General features: G+C 40.7%; 1 protein-coding gene and 1 non-coding gene across 4 annotated transcripts in view; both read left to right on the forward strand.

Annotated features, from left to right (window-relative positions):
* Positions 1-23,921, forward strand: part of LOC126271947 (F-box/WD repeat-containing protein 9-like) — a 137,478-nt gene that overhangs the window by 97,339 nt on the left and 16,218 nt on the right. For all 3 annotated transcript variants that reach the window (XM_049974376.1, XM_049974377.1, XM_049974378.1), the window contains exons 7-8: positions 2,513-2,620; positions 17,359-17,514. In XM_049974376.1, coding sequence (XP_049830333.1) covers positions 2,513-2,620; positions 17,359-17,514 — 264 coding nt within the window. The remainder of the gene's footprint in view (positions 1-2,512; positions 2,621-17,358; positions 17,515-23,921) is intronic.
* Trnas-cga (transfer RNA serine (anticodon CGA)) lies at positions 8,950-9,024 on the forward strand. The gene has a single exon. It is a non-coding gene; the product is annotated as a tRNA-Ser (tRNA).

Genomic DNA, 23,921 nt, shown 5'->3' on the forward strand with positions numbered 1-23,921 from the left:
AAAGTGTCTAAGCCAAAAATGTTAGTAGTCATCCAAAAGTTGACTACTAAAAGTGTTAGTTGCCAAGATACATTCTTTACTTAGCTTGGAATATGATCTGACCATGAACAGCATTGACTGGCCATTGTACACCACCACTCAGCACTGAGAGTACCACAGATGTGGGATGCTGAAGCACCAATACACGTCCTTGTTAATCAGTGACATGGCCGAGCCTGTGTCCATCTGGAAATTAATATGTAGTTGCCACGTGAGCTTCTGCTTCCCATCTGCTGCTGCTATGGATACCAGCAAGATAGCATGCAGCACACTGGTGGCTGGTGATGCCAAGGCAGACATTTTCTAGATGCCCCAGTTTGTGGCACGTAAAGCAGGTGATGCTGCAGAAAGGGTGTTGATGCCATGAGCCGCAATCTGAACATGATGTGATGGCACACACTTTTCTGAGATTCTTTGACAACGATGGAGAGGAAAGTGCTGTATCAGTCTCCACCTGCTTTGGGACACACTGAAAGTGAACAAAGCACTTATGTTTTTGCGAGTCTACCGACAGTGAAGGAAGGGATCACTAACTGATCCACTAACTTCTGAACCCCCACATCGCCAGACTATTGGATGAATGGGTGTTTGGTAATTTGGATGATGATTTTCATGGAATGCAATCAATTAATCATAGAACACGACTGCAACTACTACTACTACTACTACTACTAAGAAAGTCAACATTGGAAGTATCTTGAAAGGTAGCTTGTGCTGATGTCATTTCTTCATTAGCTTTGGCAATTTTTAGCATATCACTCATGGTTGAATCAAATGGCTCTAAAGCCATTGCACTATGTTTTCTATTAGGATCGAGGAATATAGTAACATCACAGATTAATGACTCTGCATATGGTGCAACATACTGGTCACAGGAAAAATCATACTTGCTTGCTAAGCCTTGCAAGTAAGCACCGCACACTTCATAGGATTGCATACATTACTTAACACAACAATTAAATTGGAGCCTAGTTGCAACTACATGAGTTTGGTGACTGTAACAGTCAGACAGAAAACTACAAACATTTGAAAAGCTCAAGCTAGTGAGGACCGAGAGTGGGTGTAGTTTTAGCACTGCTTTGTACAGTTCACTACTAGAACACAGTAAGAGTGAGTGCACTTTGATATTCTGTGCCAGTCTTTTGGCTTGCCTGACACTGAAGACGATGTAAATAGACCTCCAAACTCTCGTTTGAATGCAGAAGCAGGCAAAAGATGGAGGGGGAGGCAACAGCAGCGAACTGTTGTTGTAGTTGTAACAGCAGTTTCTGCTGGTGCAGTTGGAATTCCCTCTGCTATTCATGTCGCTGGTGGTGATCTAATTCCCAATGTTTTCTGTGCTTTTGCTGTAGTTGTTGTTGCTGTTTCAGATGCAATTACCACTATTGTGTTCCACTATGTGTAGGTAGTATACATTTTACGATCAACCCACTGACGTTAACACAGAGACCAGCGGAACAGACAGGCTTTTCCTGTGGTGTTTGATGGTGGGATGCACAAAGTTTAAGGCTAGCCAAAGGAAAGCCCAGAGCATAGCAATTCCCCTTAAGTGTACTCAAATAGTCTAGGGAGCAATCCAAATCAAAACATAGTACATGGGAGGTCAAAACGTTCCACTAATCAGTGGCACATATGTAAGACTTCAGAGAATTGGTGAGACTGACTGGCCAGTGTGTGACTGCAGTATTTACAGGTACTCTTGCATAATGAACAGCACCATGTGACATGCTTGTGGCTGCAGCAGCACCTCATGCAGGAGCAAGCTTCGGTCGGAATATGTAGTCGGGCTGGGCAGGGAATCCAAATCACTGTAGGATAATAAAGTTGTCATCGAGCATAATTATTTACCAAGTGTAAAATATTGTGGTCCATAACTGGAATAAAGTTTTTAAAAAATTCTTGGATCATTGTGAATTTTTGCTGTATGTTGCAACTCGTGAAGTGTAGTAAAACCTTCAAAATTTTATCATTGTTCAGTGACCCACATATATGTTAGTATAATAACCCCTTCTTTTTTGAGCTCTGTCTATTTTTAGTAGAACTTTTAAGAACTGACTCGAACAAATTTTTGTTACATTTATGTTGTCTGTGTGGATGTTCAGTACAGCTTTTATTACCTTTTGATAATTTTAACTCCACTTGTCTCATCACATTTTACTATTTATACCAAAGACCTCAACATCACGAGCCCAAAAAATATTTTATTATTATCACAACTACACACTTACCTTGTATCTAGCTCCTTTTTTTCATTATTTTTGCTCGTGATGTAGGAAATATTCATTTAATTTTATTTTTCAGTAATAGTTACACAGGAATTTCAATCTATACGAACTGCTGGAGCAGTGTACAGAACTGTTCTTCTATTTTTTGTAATTTATTTTTATTAAATTTTTGTTAAATTTGAAAATGTATTATATTTGTCATTCAATATTGTAAGTTTTGTGATGTCCTTTACTTTACTGTTTTTCAGTCGTACCCAACATGCCTTTCAGTACGAGGAAATTCCTTGTATGCTGGAGATTCAAAAGGCTATGTGTGGCTGTTTGATGCTACTGGTGGACGACTGAAACTAGTTCAGGTGACTATCAGTATTTGTATTCTGTTTAAATTTACCATCTGTAACGTACACAAAGGAAAACTGATTTTAAAGCAGTATTAACATGACTTTCTGTCTCTGAACGAGGCAGGTACATTGCTTCAGGCCTCATTCATGCCACAATCTGTTACACTCACCAGATGCATATGAAGTCATGTTCTATGAATTTACTATTGAAATGTTGAGTTAGTGTTACTAGGGAGTTTAGATTAACATCTTACTTGAGCAAGTATGGACAAAAGAGGAGTTGCCTGACTGATCCAAAATTTCCGTCAATTTAAGAAAACTATCAATAACCAAATGGCACATAGCATCCTCTACAGTGGACAGCTGTTAATTGGTCATCTCTTTGGTGTTTCCAAACACTCCTGAGTTTGCAAATGCACACAGTCCACTGCAGTGGACACACCCTACTGGTGTTGTGCACACCATGCATTTGCATGCTGCATGACTGATTTAAAATTGCTGAGAAGCGACCATTAAAAACTTTCCACTGCAGTTAAAACCATGGACCACAGGATTAATAAATTTTGCTTGATGCTTGATGTGCGACAGAAATAGAATTTTAAATCAAACAATGGAAAGTCCAGGATTGAATGTAACAATATTATGAGAAGGAATTAATATACTTATAAGTACCTTCAAAGTTCTAGTGACCTATGCATACAGATGGTTCTAACCTAAAAATTATTAATATAATATTCATAGCAACTGCTGATTGACATATCAACAACATTAAAATTGTCTCTAATGGCCAATTTCAGTTTTGTTAAGTGTTTTCTGGTGATATAATAAAGATTTCTGTAAAAACTTTGCATTATGATTTCATTGCAATCATTAAGATCATTCTACACTTTAGTTCCTGTTTTAAAGTTTTGAACCAGGGTAACTAATTATTCAAAAACAGACATTGATAATACAGTCATGGATAATTTATAATTGTATAATGAAAACAGTAGCTGATGATCTCTCAGACCATGATGTTGAGTTCCTCAGATTAAGTATTGATACTGATCAGGCTACAGAATATAGAAAAACTTAGTTCAAGAGTGTAGTTAGTGAAACAAAAATTGGGCGTTTTATTAAACTGCACTAAGAAGTCAACTGGAGAGTTGTTTCCAAATCTTGTGACATAAATCTGTTAATGTAGTAGTTTCCTTAAAAGAAAACCATTTTCCCATATAAGTATCTCAATTTAGACTGAAATATACAAAAATTAATGGTGTCATGTGGGTCAAAAAGGAAACTTAGTCTTTTAGTTAGGAACAGTTCTGATGTTGGTACTGTTGTCCACTACAGGGTGTACTGCAGAATATTCAAGAAAGTGATCCAAGCATCAAATAAAAATAATTATAAAAAGAAGGAAGCCATATCAGACAACAAAATACAGACAATATGGAATACAGTGACTGAGAAAACTGATAGAACCAGAGACAAGGAGAAGCAGATAATTTTAAGATTAATACTCTGGTGACAGATTATATAGTGTGGCAAAGCTCATTAACAGGCATTGTTACTGTTACTGATAGCATGGGGTTGCCATGCTCAGTAATTGCTGGCATGGAACACTTGAGACTTATCTCTACAAGTAACTGCAGTGTCATGACTATGACCCTCTCTACACCAGAAGTAGTAATGTCTACCATAAAATCCCTTAATAATAAAATAATGATAAAATATCATCAAAGTTGATTAAAAAGAATATTGTTTTGAATTTAGTAACAATTTAACCCCTGGATGCATGTCTGCCGGAGCTTGGAAAAATGCCTGAAAGGGGTCTTTATGATCTGAACTTTTAAACAAATACAGCACAATAGTATTAAACAGACTTGTGAAATTATATTGTGTTTGGTGACAGAAAATGAATAAGAAAATATGTGTTAAGATATTGTGATTTTTAACAATGAAGACATAAAGCTTTTGGTCACAGTCTTCATTGGTATAAGAGAAATACACCCTTTCACACACACAAACAAGCACACCTCACAAACACATGGCCGCCACACATCTTGGGCCGGAATGTCATGCGGCCTGAGATGCTGGAGTTGGCAGTTGTGTGTCCATGAGGTGTGTTTGCTTTTGTGTGCAAATGGTATGTGTCTCTCTTTTACTGATGAAGGCAGTGCCTGAAAGCTTTTTGTTAATGCCTTTTAATTGTGCCTGTCTGCAGCTTTATGTGTTTTCTTTACCGTAAGTAGAAATCTGTCTTTTCCTACATTGTTGATATTCCCACCTTGAGTTCCTATTGTGATTTTTATTTTTGTATGATAAATTACGTTACAGTTTTTGTGAGACTAATCACCAAACTTTCAATTTTATTGATTCCACACAAAAAGTTTTGATCATTAAGTCTTATTACAAGTAATTGAACTATGTACTTAGCAATTACTTCTTTTTTTCCAGCATGTTTGATCACTTTTTTGTCCAGTAGATGTAGGCACATGAAGCATTTTTGTTGTGCTTTCATTTTACGCAGTATTCGGCTGCTGGACTGCATAATGTTCTGTTAGAGGTGTGGGATTCTCTTCTTCGCATGTGGATGTATTTTTCCCTTATTTTTCTGAAGGGCAGTCTTCTTTTGTCAGAGATGCCGTCCTAATGCTTAGGGCATTGCTTAGGGCTGCTACATCCATTACACTTGTCTGTAAGGAAAGGCTATCTTCTTGACTGTCTCCAGCAGGTGTCTGTTCATGCCTTCTGCTTTAGAGAATCATTTTTGTCATCGCGCAGTCACTGTAGGATTGTACCATGGGAAGCAAGGTGAGGATGTTGGTTAGTGGCCAGTACCCTCTTTCTATAACACAACAGCACACATGTATTTACAGGGTTCCGTATTCATAAGAATAAGAACTTACTTAAGATAGCCCAGATGTTGTGGTACAGTCTCTTCCTTAATAGTGCACATTAGCCTCACTGCTGGTGAAGTACACGTCCTGCTATGCACACTACTCTGGTTGCTATATGCTGCCTGAGACAGAGCCTCTGATTGGCTCTGTATGCGACTCCCACTGGGCTACTACTGATGACTCAACTCGTCGATTCACTGGGGAACTGACCCTCCGGTCTGTGGCGCTGATTTAAATACTAGCAGTCGAGAGGGTGCTGACTGCTCATTGACTGAGAGTCTGTTTTTGGCCTCTCTCCTTATAGGCGCATTGCTTGCACCTACTGTCGATCTTCTCACAGCCTCTTTGCCACCTGGTGTGCTGGCGACAGCATACGCCACCATATTCTCCCCCCGCCCCAAAATACTGCACCGTTGTCGTGAAGTGAGGCTGCAAATGACAGCAGGGAGGGAGGCTGGACACTGGACGTAGTGATGAGCCGGGAGCCATAGCTGTGGAGGAAAGTGTACCCCAACTGTACCCCATCATCTGGCTTGCGAGGCAACAGGAAAATCCTCGGGGAAACTGCTGCCAGGGCACACATCCAGGCCAGAGAGTGTTTCCTGGGACAATGACAGCTTTGTATTCCTAATCAATTCATTTTAATTAAGTTTGTATAAAAATATAAAAATATTACTTTGCTGTCCAATTTACATATATGGGTAGATTTGCGTCGACAAGCTATGTTTAAACCTATGAGCCATAATTAATTTTATTCTAAATGAAAGTTACATGAAGCATTTTCCTGAACTATGTTCACAATTGTAGTTACAAGTCTCATCATGTTCCAATCATTTTGCTCTTTCTGACGGTATGTTTAGTTTCTTTGCACCGTCTTTGGAAAATGCAATACAAAATAGACATAAGAAACACTTGGAACTGGCCACATGTCACGCATTCAAACACAGAGCTAAGCAACTACTTTTGACAGATGCATGCGGTGATTCAGCTGTGACCTCCCACATGGGAGTCTCAGCTTGGCCTGGCACTGATGGTGTGAGTGGCCATCCTGTGCCTCTCTCCTAGTGAGTAACAACACATTTCCAATAACTTGCCAGCAATGAAAAAACTTTTTAACTGTAATAAAGTATAGTTCAAGACATACCTAAAGAATTTACCACTCATCAACTCCTTTACTCCTTTGGTGGACCGCTTAGCAGAACAATTTGTTGTTAATGTTGTTTGCAGTATCATATAACTTTTGTATTATGTAATTAGTATATATGATACGAGTTATGCATAGTAATAAACTACTTGGCTACAGTAAATAAGGAATTAACTTATGTAGTTTAATATGTATACATTTTCATATTTGTGATTAGTTTTATATTCATTTGTAAATGAAATTATGTTAAAAATTTAAACAACATACAATCCAGGAAGGAATGTAACAATATTATGAAAAGGTAGTTGCCACTCACCATATAGTGGAGATGCTGAGTCACAGATAGCCACAACAAAAAGACTATCACAGTATAAGCTTTCGGCCAATAAGGCCCTTGTCAAAAGCAGATCTCACACACACACACATGCAAATGCTACTCTCACACACATCACTACAGTCTCTGGCAGCTGAAGCCACATTGCAAGCAGCAGCAGTAGTGCGTGATTGGAGAGGCAACTGGGCAGGGGTAAGGAGGAGGCTGGGGCAGGGAGGGGGAAGGATAGCAGGGTAGGGGTTGGGGATGGTGAAGTGCTGCTTGGAAGCATGCAGGGACAAGGTGAAGAGAGGATTGGGCAGCTAGGTGCAGTCGGGAGGTTAGGCGGAGGACAAGAGAGAGGTGGGGTGTAGCAGAAAAGAGGAGTAGTAAAACATCTGGTTGTGTTGATGGGATATAGAGCTGTGTAGTGCTGGAATGGGAACAGGGAAGGGGCTGGATGGGTGAGGGCAATGGTTAATGAAGGTTGAGGCCAGGAGGGTTAAGGGAACGTATGACGTATTGCAGGGAGAGTTCCCACAAGCACAATTCAGAAAAGCTGATGTTGGTGGGAAGGATCCATATGGACAGGCTGTGAAGCAGTCATTGAAATGAAGAATGTTGTGTTGGGCAGTGTGCTCAGCTACAGGGTGGTCCAGTTATTTTTTGGCTGCAGTTTGTCGGTGGCCATTCATGCGGACATACACCTTGTTGGTTGTCACTGCCCACAAAGAATGCAGCACAGTGATTGCAGCTAAGCTTGTAATCACAAGGCTAGTTTCACAGGTAGCTCAGTATTTGATGGGATAAGTGTGACCATACTGGAGTAGGTGGTGGCAGGAGGATGTATGGGATAGGTCTTGCATCTAGGTCTATTACAGGGATATGAGCCATGAAGTAAGGGGATGGGAGCTGGGGATGTGTAGCGATCGACGAGTATATTGCTTAGGTTTGGTTGATGGTGGAATACCACTGTGGGAAGAGTGGGAAGGACAGTGGGTAGGACATTTCTCATTTCAGTGCATGACGAGACGTAGTCAGAACACTGGGGGAGAATGTAATTCATTTGCTCCAGTCCTGGGTGGTACTGAGTTATGAGGGTAATGCTCATCTGTGGCCAGGTGGTGAGACTTTAGGAAGGGGTGGGAGACTGGAATGATAAGGCACGGGGCACTGTTTTTGGATGAAGTTAGAAGGATAATTATGATTCCAGACTGAGATTTTCACTCTGCAGTGGAGTGTGCGCTGATACGAAACTTCATGGCAAATTAAAACTGTGTGCCGAACCGAGACTCGAACTCGGTGCCTTTGCCTTTCGCGGGCAAGTGCTCTACCAACTGAGCTACCCAAGCACGACTCACGGCCCGTCTTTACAGCTTTACTTATGCCAGTACCTTGTCTCCTACCTTCCAAACTTTACAAAAGCTCTCCTGCGAACCCTGGAGAACTAGCACTCCTGAAAGAAAGGATATTGCGGAGACATGGCTTAGCCACAGCCTGAGGGATGTTTCCAGAATGAGATTTTCACTCTGCAACGGAGTATGCGCTGATATGAAACTACCTGGCAGATTGAAACTGTGTGCCGGACCGAGACTCGAAACCGGGACCTTTGCCTTTCGCGGGCAAGTGCTCTACCAACTGAGCTACCCAAGCACGACTCACGGCCCGTCTTCACAGCTTTAGTTAGTAATGATGAAAAAATACATGTACGGATGAAAGGACTTGGTGTACTTGCTGAGAATGTAACTCTAACTGGTGATGTAACTCTGTACTATAATTATTAATAAAGTGAATTGTAGCGTCAGCCATTAACCTGACGAGGGTACATCTCGAATCGGGGGCTCATTCTGGAAACATCCCCCAGGCTGTGGCTAAGCCATGTCTCCACAATATCCTTTCTTTCAGGAGTTCTAGTTCTGCAGGGTTCGCAGGAGATCTTCTGTAAAGTTTGGAAGGTAGGAGACAAGGTACTGGCAGAAATAAAGCTGTGAAGACGGGCCGTGAGTCGTGCTTGGGTAGCTCAGTTGGTAGAGCACTTGCCCGCGAAAGGCAAAGGTCCCGAGTTCAAGTCTCGGTCCGGCAGACAGTTTTAATCTGCCAGGAAGTTTCACGATAATTATGGACTGTGAAGGCCTCAGTGAGTGCCTCGGTATATTTCGACGGGGAGCTGATCGACAATGCAGATGCGACGACCATGGGTGGCAAGGCTGTATGGATTTAAAATCCTACCCATTCCCCCAAAATAGTGTTCTGCCACCCACACAACGTCCAGAATATCCTTGTCTATCCCTGTTCTAATCCTTTTCCCAACCTGCACCCCTTGGATCATTCCCTTGAAATTGGACCAGCAGCAAGACTTGTCCCATACACCCACCCACCACCCTCTATCACAGTCCAGTCACAGGCATTTCCTACCGAATAAAAACTAGGGCACATGTGAATGCAGCCATGTTATATATCAGCTATGCTGCAATCGCTGTACATCATCCTACACTAATCAAAAGAAGTTTCACATTACTCTGGTTCCCAGAGCTCCTGACAATAGACTTTGACTGTGGATATTGTCTCACAGAAAAAGTGCCTTTGACTGTTCTTAGATGTCACTAAATCCAACCAAATATGTAAACAACCATGCATGAGCAGCACCTATTAGACAGAGGGGGTCTGACAGCCTATCAGTTCTAGTCATTCCACCAGGGAGGAGGTACATGGCTAATGTTGTCTATAGTTTAACCGTGCCTAGACAGTCAACACCGCGGTTCGATTGCATCCGCATTGTTATTTTGTGCCAGGAAGGACTCTCGTCAAGAGAAGTGTCCAGGCGTCTCGGAGTGAATCAAAGCAATGTTGTTCGGACTTGTAGGAGATACAGAGAGAGATAGGAAGTGTCGATGACATGCCTCGCTCAGGCCGCCTAAGGGCTACTACTGCAATGGATGACTGCTACCTACGGATTATGACTCAGAGGAACCCTGACAGCAATGCCACCTTGTTGAATAATGCTTTTCGCGCAGACACAGGGTGTTGTGTTATGAATCCAAGTGTGTGCAATAGGCTGCATGATGCGCAATTTCACTCCCAATGTCCTGGGTGAGGTCCATCTTTGCAACCATGACACCATGCAGGACAGTACAGATGGGCCCAACAATATGCCGAATGGACCGCTCAGGATTGGCATCACGTTCTCTTCACCGATGAGTGCCGCATATGCCTTCAACCAGACAATCATTGGAGACATGTTTGGAGGCAGCCCGGTCAGGCTGAATGCCTTAGGCACACTGCCCAGCGAGTGCAGCAAGGTGGAGGTTCCCTGCCGTTTTGGTGTGATTTACAGTGCTGTTGGTCATGGAAGGCGACATAACAGCTGCACAATACGTGAATGCTATCCTCCGACTGTTAGTGCAACCATATTGGCAGCATATTGGTGAGGCATTCGTCTTCATGGACGACAATTCCCGCCCCCATTGTGCAAATCTTGTGAATTGACTTCCTTCAGGATAATGACATCACTCGACTAGAATGGCCACCATGTTCTCCAGTCATGAATCTTATCTAACATGCCTGGGATAGATAGAGAAAGGCTGTTCATGGACGACATGACCCACCAACCACTCTGAGGGATCTATGCTGAATCGCCATTGAGGAGTGGGATGATATGGACCAACAGTGCCTTGATGAACTTGTGGATAGAATGACACGACAAATACAGGCATGCATCAATTCAAGGGGACATGTTAATGGGTATCAGAGATACCGGTGTGCACAGCAATCTGGACAACCACATCTGAAGGTCTTGCTGTATGGTGATACAACATGCAATGTGTGGTTTTCATGAACAATAAAAAGGGCAGAAATTATGTTTATGTTGATCTCTATTCCAACTTTTTTGTACAGGTTCCTGAACTCTTAGAACCAAAGTGATGCAAAACTTTTTTTGATGTGTGTATATAGGCATGACAAGTAACAGACTGTCTACCCACTCAAAAGGGCTCCACAAAACTGTTGCAAAGCACAAACTTGACCACCAGTTGCTGAACATGCAGCACACAACACAAACGAAGTGATTCTGCAGCGTATCCTGCACTGTTAACAGCCCATGGCCTAAATTTCTGCTAACCTATTTTTCTCCATCTGGATTGTGCACTCCCTTCTACCACCAATCTTCCTCCCTCACCCCTACCCCCATGCATATATTCTCTCACTCTCTCTCTCGCTCTCCCCCTCTCTCCCTCCCTCCCTCCCTCCCCCTCTCTCCCTCCCTCCCTCCCCCCTCTCTCCCTCTCCCTCTCCCTCTCCCTCTCCCTCTCCCTCTCCCTCTCCCTCTCCCTCTCCCTCTCCCTCTCCCTCTCCCTCTCCCTCTCCCTCTCCCTCTCCCTCTCCCTCTCCCTCTCCCTCTCCCTCTCCCTCTCCCTCTCCCTCTCCCTCTCCCTCTCCCTCTCCCTCTCCCTCTCCCTCTCCCTCTCCCTCTCCCTCTCCCTCTCCCTCTCCCTCTCCCTCTCCCTCTCCCTCTCCCTCTCCCTCTCCCTCTCCCTCTCCCTCTCCCTCTCCCTCTCCCTCTCCCTCTCCCTCCGCCTCTCCCTCTCTCCATCTCTCCATCTCTCCATCTCTCCCTCTCCCTCTCCCTCTCCCTCTCCCTCTCCCTCTCCCTCTCCCCCTCCCCTCTCCCCTCTCCCCCCTCGCTCCCGCTCTCCCATGCACTCTTGCACACTCCCGCTTGCTCTCTCGCACTCTCTCTCTCTCTCTCTCTCTCTCTCTCTCTCTCTCTCTCTCTCTCTCTCTCGCTCTCTCGCTCTCTCGCTCTACCTCTTTTCAACTCCTCTCCCCCCTTTTTTAACCCTTCTCCCTTGTCGTTCTGCTGCCTTTTTGTCATCACATTTCCTTTCCTCCACTCTTTCCTTTTCTCCATCCCCCCCACTCCTCGTTCTTCCTCTTCATACACCTTTCTTTACTCTACTCTTTTCCATCCATGACCACAGGAGTGTGTGTTTGGGTGTCTATTTGGTAGAGTGTGTGTGTGTGTGTATCGGTGTACTTGTACTAGAAAGAGAGCTGTTGCTCAAAAGTTAGTGTGAATGCTGTTTCATGTTGCACATTCCTGTGCTCCCTGCATCGATCCACTGTAGGTGAGTGATTGCCTTTCTCTTATTTTAAGTATTTTTCCACCCAGAATTTCCATTATTGTTAAGCTGCTACTGTGTTATGCTCTGGTTGTTGTTCTCCACTTCACTAGTTGCCATTTATTGTACCCCGCTGGAAGCCGTCATGAACATGCACACAAACGAGGAGCTATCTAACATTCATACTGCTTGCAGAGCAGTGAGATGCACTGCTTGTGATGCAAGAATGTGGTATGCTGAACATTTCACAAGCAGAAGGCTACCAGAATTGGCATTTTAACATCTGTGGAACATTGCTTGACAGATACGGACATGTTTGTGCCATAAATGGCTGATACAGGATGGCAAAGAACAGTGACAACTCTAGAATTTGTTGAAGGAATATGTTTACGAATGGGTTATATTTACTAGGGAACTAGTATTTAACATACAACCTCCCTGATTAAATGGAGACAATTATTTACAAATTTGGCGAGTGAAATTGCCCATCCTTTTGGAAGATGATACTCTTGGTGCACAGTGAAGAATGTTGTCCTGACAAGATGATGCTATGCCACAGTGCACTCTGGCATATAGGTGAATTGGGTGTGGTCGTTCTCAAGTGTGGCCTCCCAGATCACCTGATTTAGCATCACTAGTGTTTGTTGTGTAGAGTTTTATGAAAGATCACATCTACCATACAACATTCAAGACCTGTGACAAGCTGGTTGCAAGAATTATTGAGGCTGCCACACTCTTTTGCAACATGCCAAGAATTTCTAAGAGGCTACATCAATAATTTCTTTAACAATATCATCTTTGTGACAATGTTGGAAGCAGTAGTGTTTATCATTTGCTCTAGAAAAATGTGATTTGTGAAGAAAGCATGTTTGAATTTTATTTTCTGTTTTATTCTTCACCATTGTATTATATCACACTTGCTGCTCTACCATTCTTGTTAGAATAAAAGTACAATATTTCTGTATCTACATTATCAAAAATTAAAACATGTTGATTTCAGATTTGATTGTTACCAACATTGCACCTTTCAGTGTCGTATATTGATTATCTTACTGTATTTCTTTTTCTGCTTGTCAGCTTATTATCTTACCAAATTAGTGGCATTACAGTACTATTAACATGGTTGATTTAATAGTGAAACATCACCGATCAGGTCAGACTTACCAACCATAGAGAGGACTTTAAAATTAGCTTAGCTTTGACTGCCCATCTGAAACCATTATATTCATTTGATTTAATGAATAACTGTGCTACTTAGCAAATCTGATGTTAGCAGCAGTAAGGTAGTTTAAATGCAAACACTTCTGCACACTTGTTGCTGATCATCTGTTTTACAGCCATAGCTCCACAATGGTGCATTTCCAATCTATTTTGATTATTTTTCTGTTCTCCTCTGTGTAGATAGAACACAGTTTATGACCATTTGTATTAGCAGTAACACAGAGACCAGTGGAATAAACAAGCAGTTCCTGAGGCGATGGCAGAGTTCATGAAGTGAACAGCTTGCTAGAAACAAGTCCAGAGTGTAGCAAAGTCATCCTAAGTACATAAGAAGATTCCAAGGAGCAATCTGAATCAAAAGATTCAATACATGCAAGGTCAAAACTCTACTGATAATGGCATGTACTTAATGCTTTGGTGAACTTGTGAGACTAACTGGCAGTTGTTGGGCCATGGTATTTACAGGCAGCTTCATATCAGTGGATGGCCACACCTGACATGCTTTCTGAAGTGCCACATTGTGCAGGAGCAAGCTGCGGTAGGAGTATGTAGCCCGAATACCTCTCACCTGTTCTCCTGATCAATACTCGGACTGGGTGGGGAATCTAAATCATTGTCAGGTACGATACCCCTCCCCCATTAAATCAGCATGTAGTGCCAGAAATGGCCTGGCCCGTGCTGACTTTGTTGAGCATATGTCTGCTTGTGTTGCTGAACTCACATGTTAAATTGGAGCCTTATAGAAACTGTGTAGGTTTAGTGATCATAATAGTCAGTCAGCCAACCACAAACATCATAAAAAATCCAACTACTGGCATCTGAGAATGGGCATGGTTACACTACTTTGTACAGTACAGTAAGAGTGCACTCTGACATCCTGAGTCAGTTGTTTGGCTCACCTTGCAGTGAAGAACAAAACAATGTAAATAGACTTCCCGTGTCTCGTTTATCTCATAGAAGCAAGCAAACGATGGCATGGGAGGCAATGAAGTGGCAACAGCAGACTGTTGTTGTTTTTACAGCAGTTGTAACAGCAATTTCTGCTGTTGTTATTGGTATTACCCCTGTTGCTCCGGGTGGTGCTGCTGTAGCTGCATTTGTTGTTGCTATTGTAGCTGCAGTTGCTGCTGCCACAAATGTTCACAAAGTGAACAGTTTACCTAAAACAAGTCCAGACTGTAGCAAAGTCATCTTAAAGCATATACCAACAGCCCAGAAAACACAATACAGGCAAGGTCAAGACTCTACTGATCAATGATCCGTACTTAATGATTCAATTAACTTGAGTGACTAACTGATAAGTGTCAGGCAAGGTATTTACAGGCAGTCTCATGTCTGTGGACAGCTCCACATGACATACTCCTTAATATGGCACCTCCCACAGTAGCATGCTGTGGCTGGAATATGTAGCCTGAGTATATCTGACCTCTTCTCCATATCGGCACTTGAGCTGAGTGGGGAATCCAAACACTGTCAGATACTAAAATTATTTGAAATTTTGTCTCAGTTTGACTTCCCCTATTCTGTTTGTTTACTAGTGCCAGAAACATACACATATAAGTCTATAAAGTTAGAATTTCATTTAAGAAAATAGAAGGAATTTATACATATACACACATACAAAAATGAGATCAAACAGTCTTTGTGTAACAAGAAACAACTACTAGAGCTTTTTCTTGCACCTTCAGCAACTTCTCCCTGTTGTAAAAATCACGGTAACATTAACACTGACATTCATTAGGTTTTTCCTTACCAACACCCATTCATAATATATTTACCTCCATGTATCCAGTCTTAGTTTTGTGTGGCTGGTAAGCATTCTGCTGGTATTACCCATGTTTTGAGTTGACTTATTTTGGCTGCCCACAGTTTTTCTGTGGCTTTCTTAGTTGATGATTTTAGTGCAAATGTTGGCTGTGAAAGGCTTTTCCTAGACAGGAACCTAGTTGTTGGTGGAGTTAAAGATTGTACATACTGTTTTCACAACTCTGTATTTCACTCATTGGAGCAAATCTGATGAGTCAGCACAAGAGAATGTCTTCAGAGCTAGTATTTCTTTTTTCTGCCTGTTTTCTAGTTCTGTATAATCTGCATGATTTTCCTTAATAATAGCAACTATTACTAAATTGCTTTCTTCATAAAATGTGGGAACTAAATATGCAAAACCAAACATACATCCTTGTTCTCTAATAATCTGCCGATGGTTATATGCTGCTTCCACATTTATTTCAGTACCATTCAAAGCCAAATACACTCCCAGGCAGGTTGATGACAGAAATGCAAATGGCAATCTCTGGCACATCATGTCATTACATGATATGATAAACAAGCTGCAATAACAGCTACCTTATATGCTTCTATAGCCACATAAAGAAACTGTCTGCATTCCCACATCACAAATCAACATTGTTTCCCTTTCTCTTCCCAAAAGTGGTGAAATGTTTGATATTGTGTCATGTGTTGCCATAAGATGTAGCATTCTGCTCATTGTTGGATCATGAAGCTGAAACCTTTCTGCAGTTTTTAGTCTTTTCGTGATAAACGCTGTACCATTTCCTTCAACTTTTCCTCTTTCCAGATTAGTACATTTGAAACAGTGGTTGTGTAGCATTTTGAATAAACAGAGAAAATATGATTTGTCCTTTCCTTTAAACCAAGTGTTTGTCCCAGTTTTGGGCCAACAGATATGCTGGGAAGCTACAATACTAAATTAGTATTCAGTCCTCCGGCAGCAATACAGTTTGTAAAAGATTGTGTAAATCTCAAAACCTCTAGTAAGGTGCCTTACGACAAACAGTACACAGTATGAAGAAATGCTAGGTAGGAGAAGTGTGGTATTTCTACCTAGGTTCTACCAAAATTTAGACAAAGAATAACAGGCCTTAGAAAATAAGACATTTAATTTGAACTAATGACATCCGTATCATCGATTTTGGAAAATGCCGCCAATAAGGATAGTAACTCATAGCTAATTATAGCTAGCAACAAAGTCATTGTGATCTTAAAGTATTAGTAAAAAAATGGAAGGAGATAATAGTTATAATCATTAATTAGTCAAAACATACATAGAAGAGAATCCAAAAATTGAGGTTAATATCGTGTGTGATAGAAAAAGATCACTCAGTTAGTTTGGATTGAAATAGAAATGACACGAGTAGAATCTAAAGACATGAACAAAAATGTGGATGACCAATTTGTGTTTTTCCAAACTCTTTAGATGTTTTTTGTTGAGAGGTAGTATGAGCTATAAAATAGTAGAAGGTAGATCACAAATGAAAAAATGCTGAAGAAAAGTAATAGAGGAATAATCACTCCAATCCATAGATCAGAAGAGCACACATGTTGGCAGTTAGGACTTGGCTTTCTGGCACTCTCACTGTCAACCTTGTTTATTTTTGTGAAGATTTTGGCCTTTCCTTCGTCTCTGTCCTAATGCATGTCTGTCTTTCATTCTCTTGAAATATTTATTTCTGTTCATGCTTGTCTGATGTAAACCTCATAGAGTAACTTTTAAGAATATGTTTTATACATCTGCCTTGCACCTCTTGGTTTGAGTTTCCTTCACCATCCTTCTGTACTGCTGAATACCAAGAACCCATCTTCATATTGTGACTTCTTTCAAGCTATAGTCCTCATCTATTTATTTCCTCCAGCTTTTTTAGTACTATACAACTGAACTCTCAGCTGCTAGGTCCTGCACCTTGCATCCATGTTATTGTTTACTTGGAATGACTTCCTTTCCTTTGCCTGTTGTTTATTCTGTAGTCCTCCTGAGGGAATTTCGCTCTTAAAAATTTGCAAGTGCTCTATACTTAATATTCTTCTCCCTCCTTCCCCTTCCCCTTTCCCCAGTAATGTGGTTTTGTCCTGATGCGGTTGTTCTTGTTTCATTAGTTGGTAAGTAGATAATCTTTAGCTATTTCTTGTTTAGTTTATCCAATAGTTCTGTCCAGAATTGCACTATAGCTTCTTTTCCAGTTGGGCTGTAGTATAGCCATAGAAAATATCAGTAGATGCAAGCTACTGATAAATTAACAGTGACTGGTTTTACTAAGACTCATCATAGCTATATATTTCAGAGCTTAGATGTGGAACATGGAGGCCAAGTAACAGCAGTTCAGCAGCATGAAGGTGTTGTTCTGACTGCATCAACAGATACTACTCTCAGAGCTTTTGCACCATCTTGCCCTTTGGAACAGCTTTCATTAATACGGACTTCAGGGCAAGTGACAGGGGTAAGTACTTTGCTTGAACCCATGAATCTCATTGCACTCTTGATTTATGTCGAAAAAGATTGTTGACAGTAGAACACTCCACAATACTGGAAAATATCACAGTAGGGCAGTTAGTACAATGCCTCTTTGTTTAAAATATTGCAAGTATTTTAATGTTCAGTCCTTTACCACAGATAGATATGGGGGTAAATAAGGCTTCTTAAACTTCTTAAAATGTTGTTGGAAATTGTCAAAAAGTTTCTCATTGCTGATTAAAGTTCCAGATGAATATGTTTAGTGATGTGGAATCATGAAAGGAGATTTTTTAAAAAAAGAAAACAACACAGTACTGACTGTGGATTTCAGAACCTAAAATTTGAAAGGGCGGGAAAGAGGGTCTCCTACGTCCTTATCTGGCAAAGTCCTTCACAAGCTGATATAATTACATGGGATACCGTACTTAAAGAAGCTGGAGGAAATTAAATGTGAGATTAGAAACAACCAAATATATGTTATAGAGCCATGTGAGACAAGGTGGGGAGGAAATGGAGAATTATGCATTGATGTGTTCAGAGTAATTCATAGCAGTGTTAGGAAGATTTAAAGAAAAAGAGTTGCTGTCATACCAAGAGGTAAATGAGAAAATAGTATGTAGGACTAGCCATATCAATAACTGCTAGATGATTGTGAAGGTCAGTGTTACACCTGGTGAATTTATAATTGTTCAAGCATTCCCCCACACTTCAATTTTCAGTGATGAAGAAGTAGTCAAGCATTAAGGCACTTTTGAGCTAATGAAATTGTCAAAAGCTAAGCCAACTGTCACATAAGCGGAGCATTTCAGTGTGGTAACTGGGTCATATGCTAACAAGAAGTCAGTAACAAATTTTGAACTGGGAGAAAGGGGAAAACTGTGAAGGATGTACATTAAGGGTGCATGCACACTAAGGGCCATAACAACATCCCAAAATACAAAATACATATGCACACAACACACAAACCTAACTGAACATCGGAAATCTGACTTCATTCTCAGTGTGATTTAAATTAGAAGCTATTAAGTAAAAAGCAAATTTTGGTCCCCAGATAATGTTCGTTATAAATCGGTATGTGATTGCTGCCCCCTCCCACACACACACACACACACACACACACACACACACACACACACACACACACACACACACACACAAAATCAATCAAAATACACTGCCAAACCTAATCTGATCACATCTGTGGAGTCAACGAAACATAAAATTTTGGTTTTTTTAAGTGAACCTTGAAATCTCACTCTTGATAGTAGAATAAATCATTGCACTGGTAGTTTTAATGAACTCAGCAATAACCACTTTTACTTTACCAGATGCTGTCACTGTTGTGCCAAGTGACACAGCCCACAGCTTAATCACACCATTTTTGTGATGTACAGAATGGCATGCATCCACTGCACTGCTCTAGAAAATACCTAAAGAGCATACTATTGTTGATTACAGTATGTTCCCTTCTGCCAAAGTAAATTTAGGTTAAGTTACTTTACTTGAGCACTGTATTCACTTTTGCAGTTCTGCTTATCTGTAAAGTTTAAGTTGACTGCAACCTCAGTTGAAAATAAATGTATTTTGGACCAGTATGTGTAATGTGTCTAAAATTGTTATAGTGAGCTTAGTTTAAGTTTGTAGTAAAATTGCTTTACCTCATTGCTTCCATAAAATAATAATGTCAGATTCTTTTATTCCTATCTTAATATCCAGTTAACCAAATAATTCCACTAAAAAGAAAAAAATTAAATCGTAATACTGTGTCTCACAGAGGGAGGGCACAGGACTGATCTCATCAATTTGGCTCAAACTACATGAGTAGAGCAGGTAGATGCCCATTTCAAGTTCGTAGAATATCTCACCTGATTAGTCCATAGGAAAAGATAAAATGTGACTAAAGATTTTCAAGCAAAGCTCAAGAAATCATCTTTTTTTTCAATAGTTTTTAAGTCAGTTGTCTGGTAAATTAGTCAGGTGCACTGGCTGGCAGCTTGTTGATTCAGATTATGAAATAGAGCTAATCATATCTGTTCTCGATGACTTCCTTCAAGGACACACAGAAAAAAAGCAACCAAAGGACAAAACAAAATAAATTCAACTCATAACAAAACAGAATAACAATAAAAACAATATGTAAGGAAATTCTACAGGGAAAAATAGTAATTAAATCCAATTCTACTAAGTTATTGTTGTATTTTACTTGTTGTTGATGTTGTCGTCTTCAGTCCTGAGACTGCTTTGATGCGGCTCTCCATGCTACTCTATCCTGTGCAAGCTTCTTCATCTCCCAGTACTTACTGCAACCTACATCCTTCTGAATCTGCTTAGTGTATTCATCTCTTGGTCTCCCTCTACGATTTTTACCCTCCACACTGCCCTCCAATGCTAAATTTGTGATCCCTTGATGTCTGAGAACATGTCCCACCAACTGGTCCCTTCTTCTTGTCAAGTTGTGCCACAAACTCCTCTTCTCCCCAATTCTATTCAATACCTCCTCATTAGTTATGTGATCTACCCATCTAATCTTCAGCATCCTTCTCTAGCACCATATTTCGAAAACTTCTCTTCTTGTCAAAACTATTTATTGCCCATGTTTCACTTCCATACATGGCTACACTCCATACAAATACTTTCAGAAACAACTTCCTGACACTTAAATCTAGACTCGATGTTAACAAATTTCTCTTCTTCAGAAACGCTTTCCTTGCCATTGCCAGTCTACATTTTATATCCTCTCTACTTTGACCATCATCAGTTATTTTGCTCCCCAAATAGCAAAACTCCTTTACTACTTTAAGTGTCTCATTTCCTAATCTAATTCTCTCAGCATCACCCGACTTAATTTGACTACATTCTATTATCCTCATTTTGCTTTTGTTGATATTCATCTTATATCCTCCTTTCAAGACACTATCCATTCCATTCAACAGCTCTTCCAAGTCTTTTGCTGTCTCTGACAGAATTAGAATGGATCGGCGAACCTCAACGTTTTTATTTCTTCTCCATGGACTTTAATACGTATTCTGAATTTTTCTTTTGTTTCCTGTACTGCTTGCTCAATATACAGATTGAATAACATCGGGGATAGACTACAACCCTGTCTCACTCCCTTCCCAACCGCTACTTCCCTTTCTTGCCACTCGACTCTTATAACTGCCATCTGCTTTCTGTACAAATTGCAAATAGCCTTTCGCTCCCTGTATTTTACCCCTGCCACCTTTAGAATTTGAAAGAGAGTATTCCAGTCAACATTGTCAAATGCTTTCTCTAAGTCTACAAATGCTAGAAATGTAGGTTTGCCTTACTTTAATCTATTTTCTAAGATAAGTCGTAGGGTCAGTATTGCCTAACGTGTTCCAACATTTCTGCGGAATCCAAACTGATCTTCCCCGGGGTCGGCTTCTACCAGTTTCTGCATTCGTCTGTAAAGAATTCGCGTTAGTATTTTGCAGCTGTGACTTATTAAACTGATAGTTCGGTAATTTTCTCATCTGTCAACACCTGCTTTCTTTGGGATTGGAATTATTATATTGTTCTTGAAGTCTGAGGGTATTTCACCTGTATCATACATCTTGCTCACCAGATGGTAGAGTTTTGTCAGGACTGGCTCTCCCGAGGCCGTCAGTAGTTCCAGTGGAATGTTGTCAACTCCGTGGCCTTGTTTTGACTCAGGTCTTTCAGTGCTCTGTCAAACTCTTCACGCAGTATCGTATCTCCCATTTCATCTTCATCTACATCCTCTTCCATTTCCTTAATATTGCCCTGAAGTACATCGCCCTTGTATAGACCCTCTATATACTCCTTCCACCTTTCTGCTTTCCCGTCTTTTATTAGAACTGAGTTTCCATCTGAGCTCTTGATATTCATACAAGTGGCTCTCTTTTCTCCAAAGGTCTCTTTAATTTTCCTGTAGGTAGTATCTATCTTACCCCTAATGAGATAAGAGTCTACATCCTTACATTTGCCCTCTAGCCGTCACTGCTTAGCCGTTTTGCACTTCCTGTCGATCTCATTTTTGAGACTTTTGTATTTCTTTTTGTCTGCTTCATTTACTGCATTTTTGTATTTTCTCCTTTCATCAATTAAATTCAATATTTCTTCTGCTACCCAAGGTGTTCCACTATCCCTCATCTTTTTACCTACTTGATCCTCTGCTGCCTTCACTACTTCATCCCTCAGAGCTACCCATTTTTCTTCTACTGAACTTCTTTCCCTCATTCCTGTCATTTGTTCCCTTATGCTCTCCCTGAAACACTCTACAACCTCTGGTTTAGTCAGTTTATCCAGGTATCATCTCCTTAAATTCCCACCTTTTTGCAGTTTCTTTAGTTTTAATCTACAGGTTATAACCAATAGATTGTGATCAGAATCCACATCTGCCCCTGGAAATGTCTTACAATTTAAAACCTGGTTCCTAAATCTCTGTCTTACCATTATATAATCTATCTGATACCTTCTAGTATCTCTAGGATTCTTCCATGTATACAACCTTCTTTTATGATTCTTGAACCAGGTGTTAGCTATGATTAAGTTATGCTCTGTGCAAAATTCTACCAGGTGACTTCCTCTTTCATTTCTCTCCCCCAATCCATATTCACCCACTATGTTTCCTTCCCTCCCTTTTCCTACTCCCGAATTCCATGACTATTAAATTTTCATCTTCCTTCACTATCTGAATAATTTCTTTTATCTCATCATACATTTCATCAATTTCTTCATCATCTGCAGAGCTATTTGGCATATAAACTTGGACTACTGTAGTGGCATGGGCTTCGTGTCTATCTTGACCACAATAATGCGTTCACTATGCTGTTTGTAGTAGCTTACCCGCACTCCTATTTTTTTATTCATTATTAAACCCACTCCTTCATTTGATTTTGTATTTATAACCCTTTATTCACATGACTAAAAGTCTTGTTCCTCCTGCCACCGAACTTTTTCTGCTGATAACAACATCCTCTTGAGTAGTCCCCGCCCGGAGATCCGAATGGGGGACTATTTTACCCCCGGTATATTTTACCCAAGAGGACGCCATCATCATTTAATCATACAGTAAAGCTGCGTGCCCTCGGGAAAAAATTACGGCTGTAGTTTCCCCTTGCTTTCAGCCGTTCGCAGTACCAGCACAGCAAGGCTGTTTTGGTTAGTGTTGCAAGGCCAGATCAGTCAATCATCCAGACTGTTGCCCCTGCAACTACTGAATAGGCTGCTGCCCCTCTTCAGGAACCACACGATTGTCTGGCCTCTCAACAGATACCCCTCCGTTGTGGTAGCACCTACAGTACCGCCATCTGTATCAATGAGGCGCGCAAGCCTCCCCACCAACGGCAACGTATGTGGTTCATGGGGGGGGGGGGATTTTACTTAAATAAGTAAATTTTGTGCTATGAAAAAAAGGCTCAGTTCCTGCTGATACTGGTCATACCTCCCCCTCCCCCCACGAACTGTTAATGACTATTAATGGTTTTAAATGATATTTCAGCATTGTATTTACTGTAGAGTGTGGTTTGTGATTTCAGCTGTCCTTCAGTAACAACATTCTGTTCCCGGCATATCAGCATCGTATTCTTTTTCTTTGTTCTCTTACATTCATTCAGAACACGTATCTTATATGGCAGCTGTTTCAAATCCCCTATAGTAAGTCATTACTGTACCTTTTTTTGTGACAATTTGTAACTGTTTCTACAGTTGTGGACAGCATCTCACCGCAGGTCTGTGGTATTTTTCCATCAACACATTTTATTTTATTGGAAACTGAAAACTAAACAAGAATTTTCTACCAATGAAGTGACTTGTAAATAGAAATTTTAAAAAATCAAAACAACCTTTCATGAAGAATTTAGAAAGATCATCAGTGCTCTTCGTTAAGCTTTTTCAATTTGAAGAGAAAAAAGATATGATCACTGACAATCCTCCTGTTTCTGTAGACCATGTAGCAATAGCTATGGGTCAAGCAATTGCAGAGTAGATTATTCAAATTATGAATGATAAATTTGTAGTGAATGATGATGATTTGATATTATACACCAAACCTGACGGACAAAATCTTCACAAAGAGGTACATAGATTTTCTCTCTCTCTCTCTCTCTCTCTCTCTCTCTCTCTCTCTCCCCTCTCTGCCCCTCTCCCCCTACCCCCCCTCTCTCCCTCCCTATGTCCAATTCTGGAAAACTAACAAAAGAACTTTAGCAAAATTCTTGAAAACAACTTCAAAGTCATACATTGCTAATAGTAAATTTCTTCCATTGATGGATTCATGGGGTGGCCAAGAAGATTTTACATTGTATGATGAGACATCAATGTGGTCACAGGTGTCAGAGGGATGCCTTTTTTAGGATAGAAAACGAGTTTTAAGAGAGATTGGCAGACACACTCAGTTTGAGAAAATAG

This window comes from Schistocerca gregaria, chromosome 5 (assembly GCF_023897955.1).
Source record: "Schistocerca gregaria isolate iqSchGreg1 chromosome 5, iqSchGreg1.2, whole genome shotgun sequence".
Classification (NCBI taxonomy): Eukaryota; Metazoa; Arthropoda; class Insecta; order Orthoptera; family Acrididae; genus Schistocerca; species Schistocerca gregaria.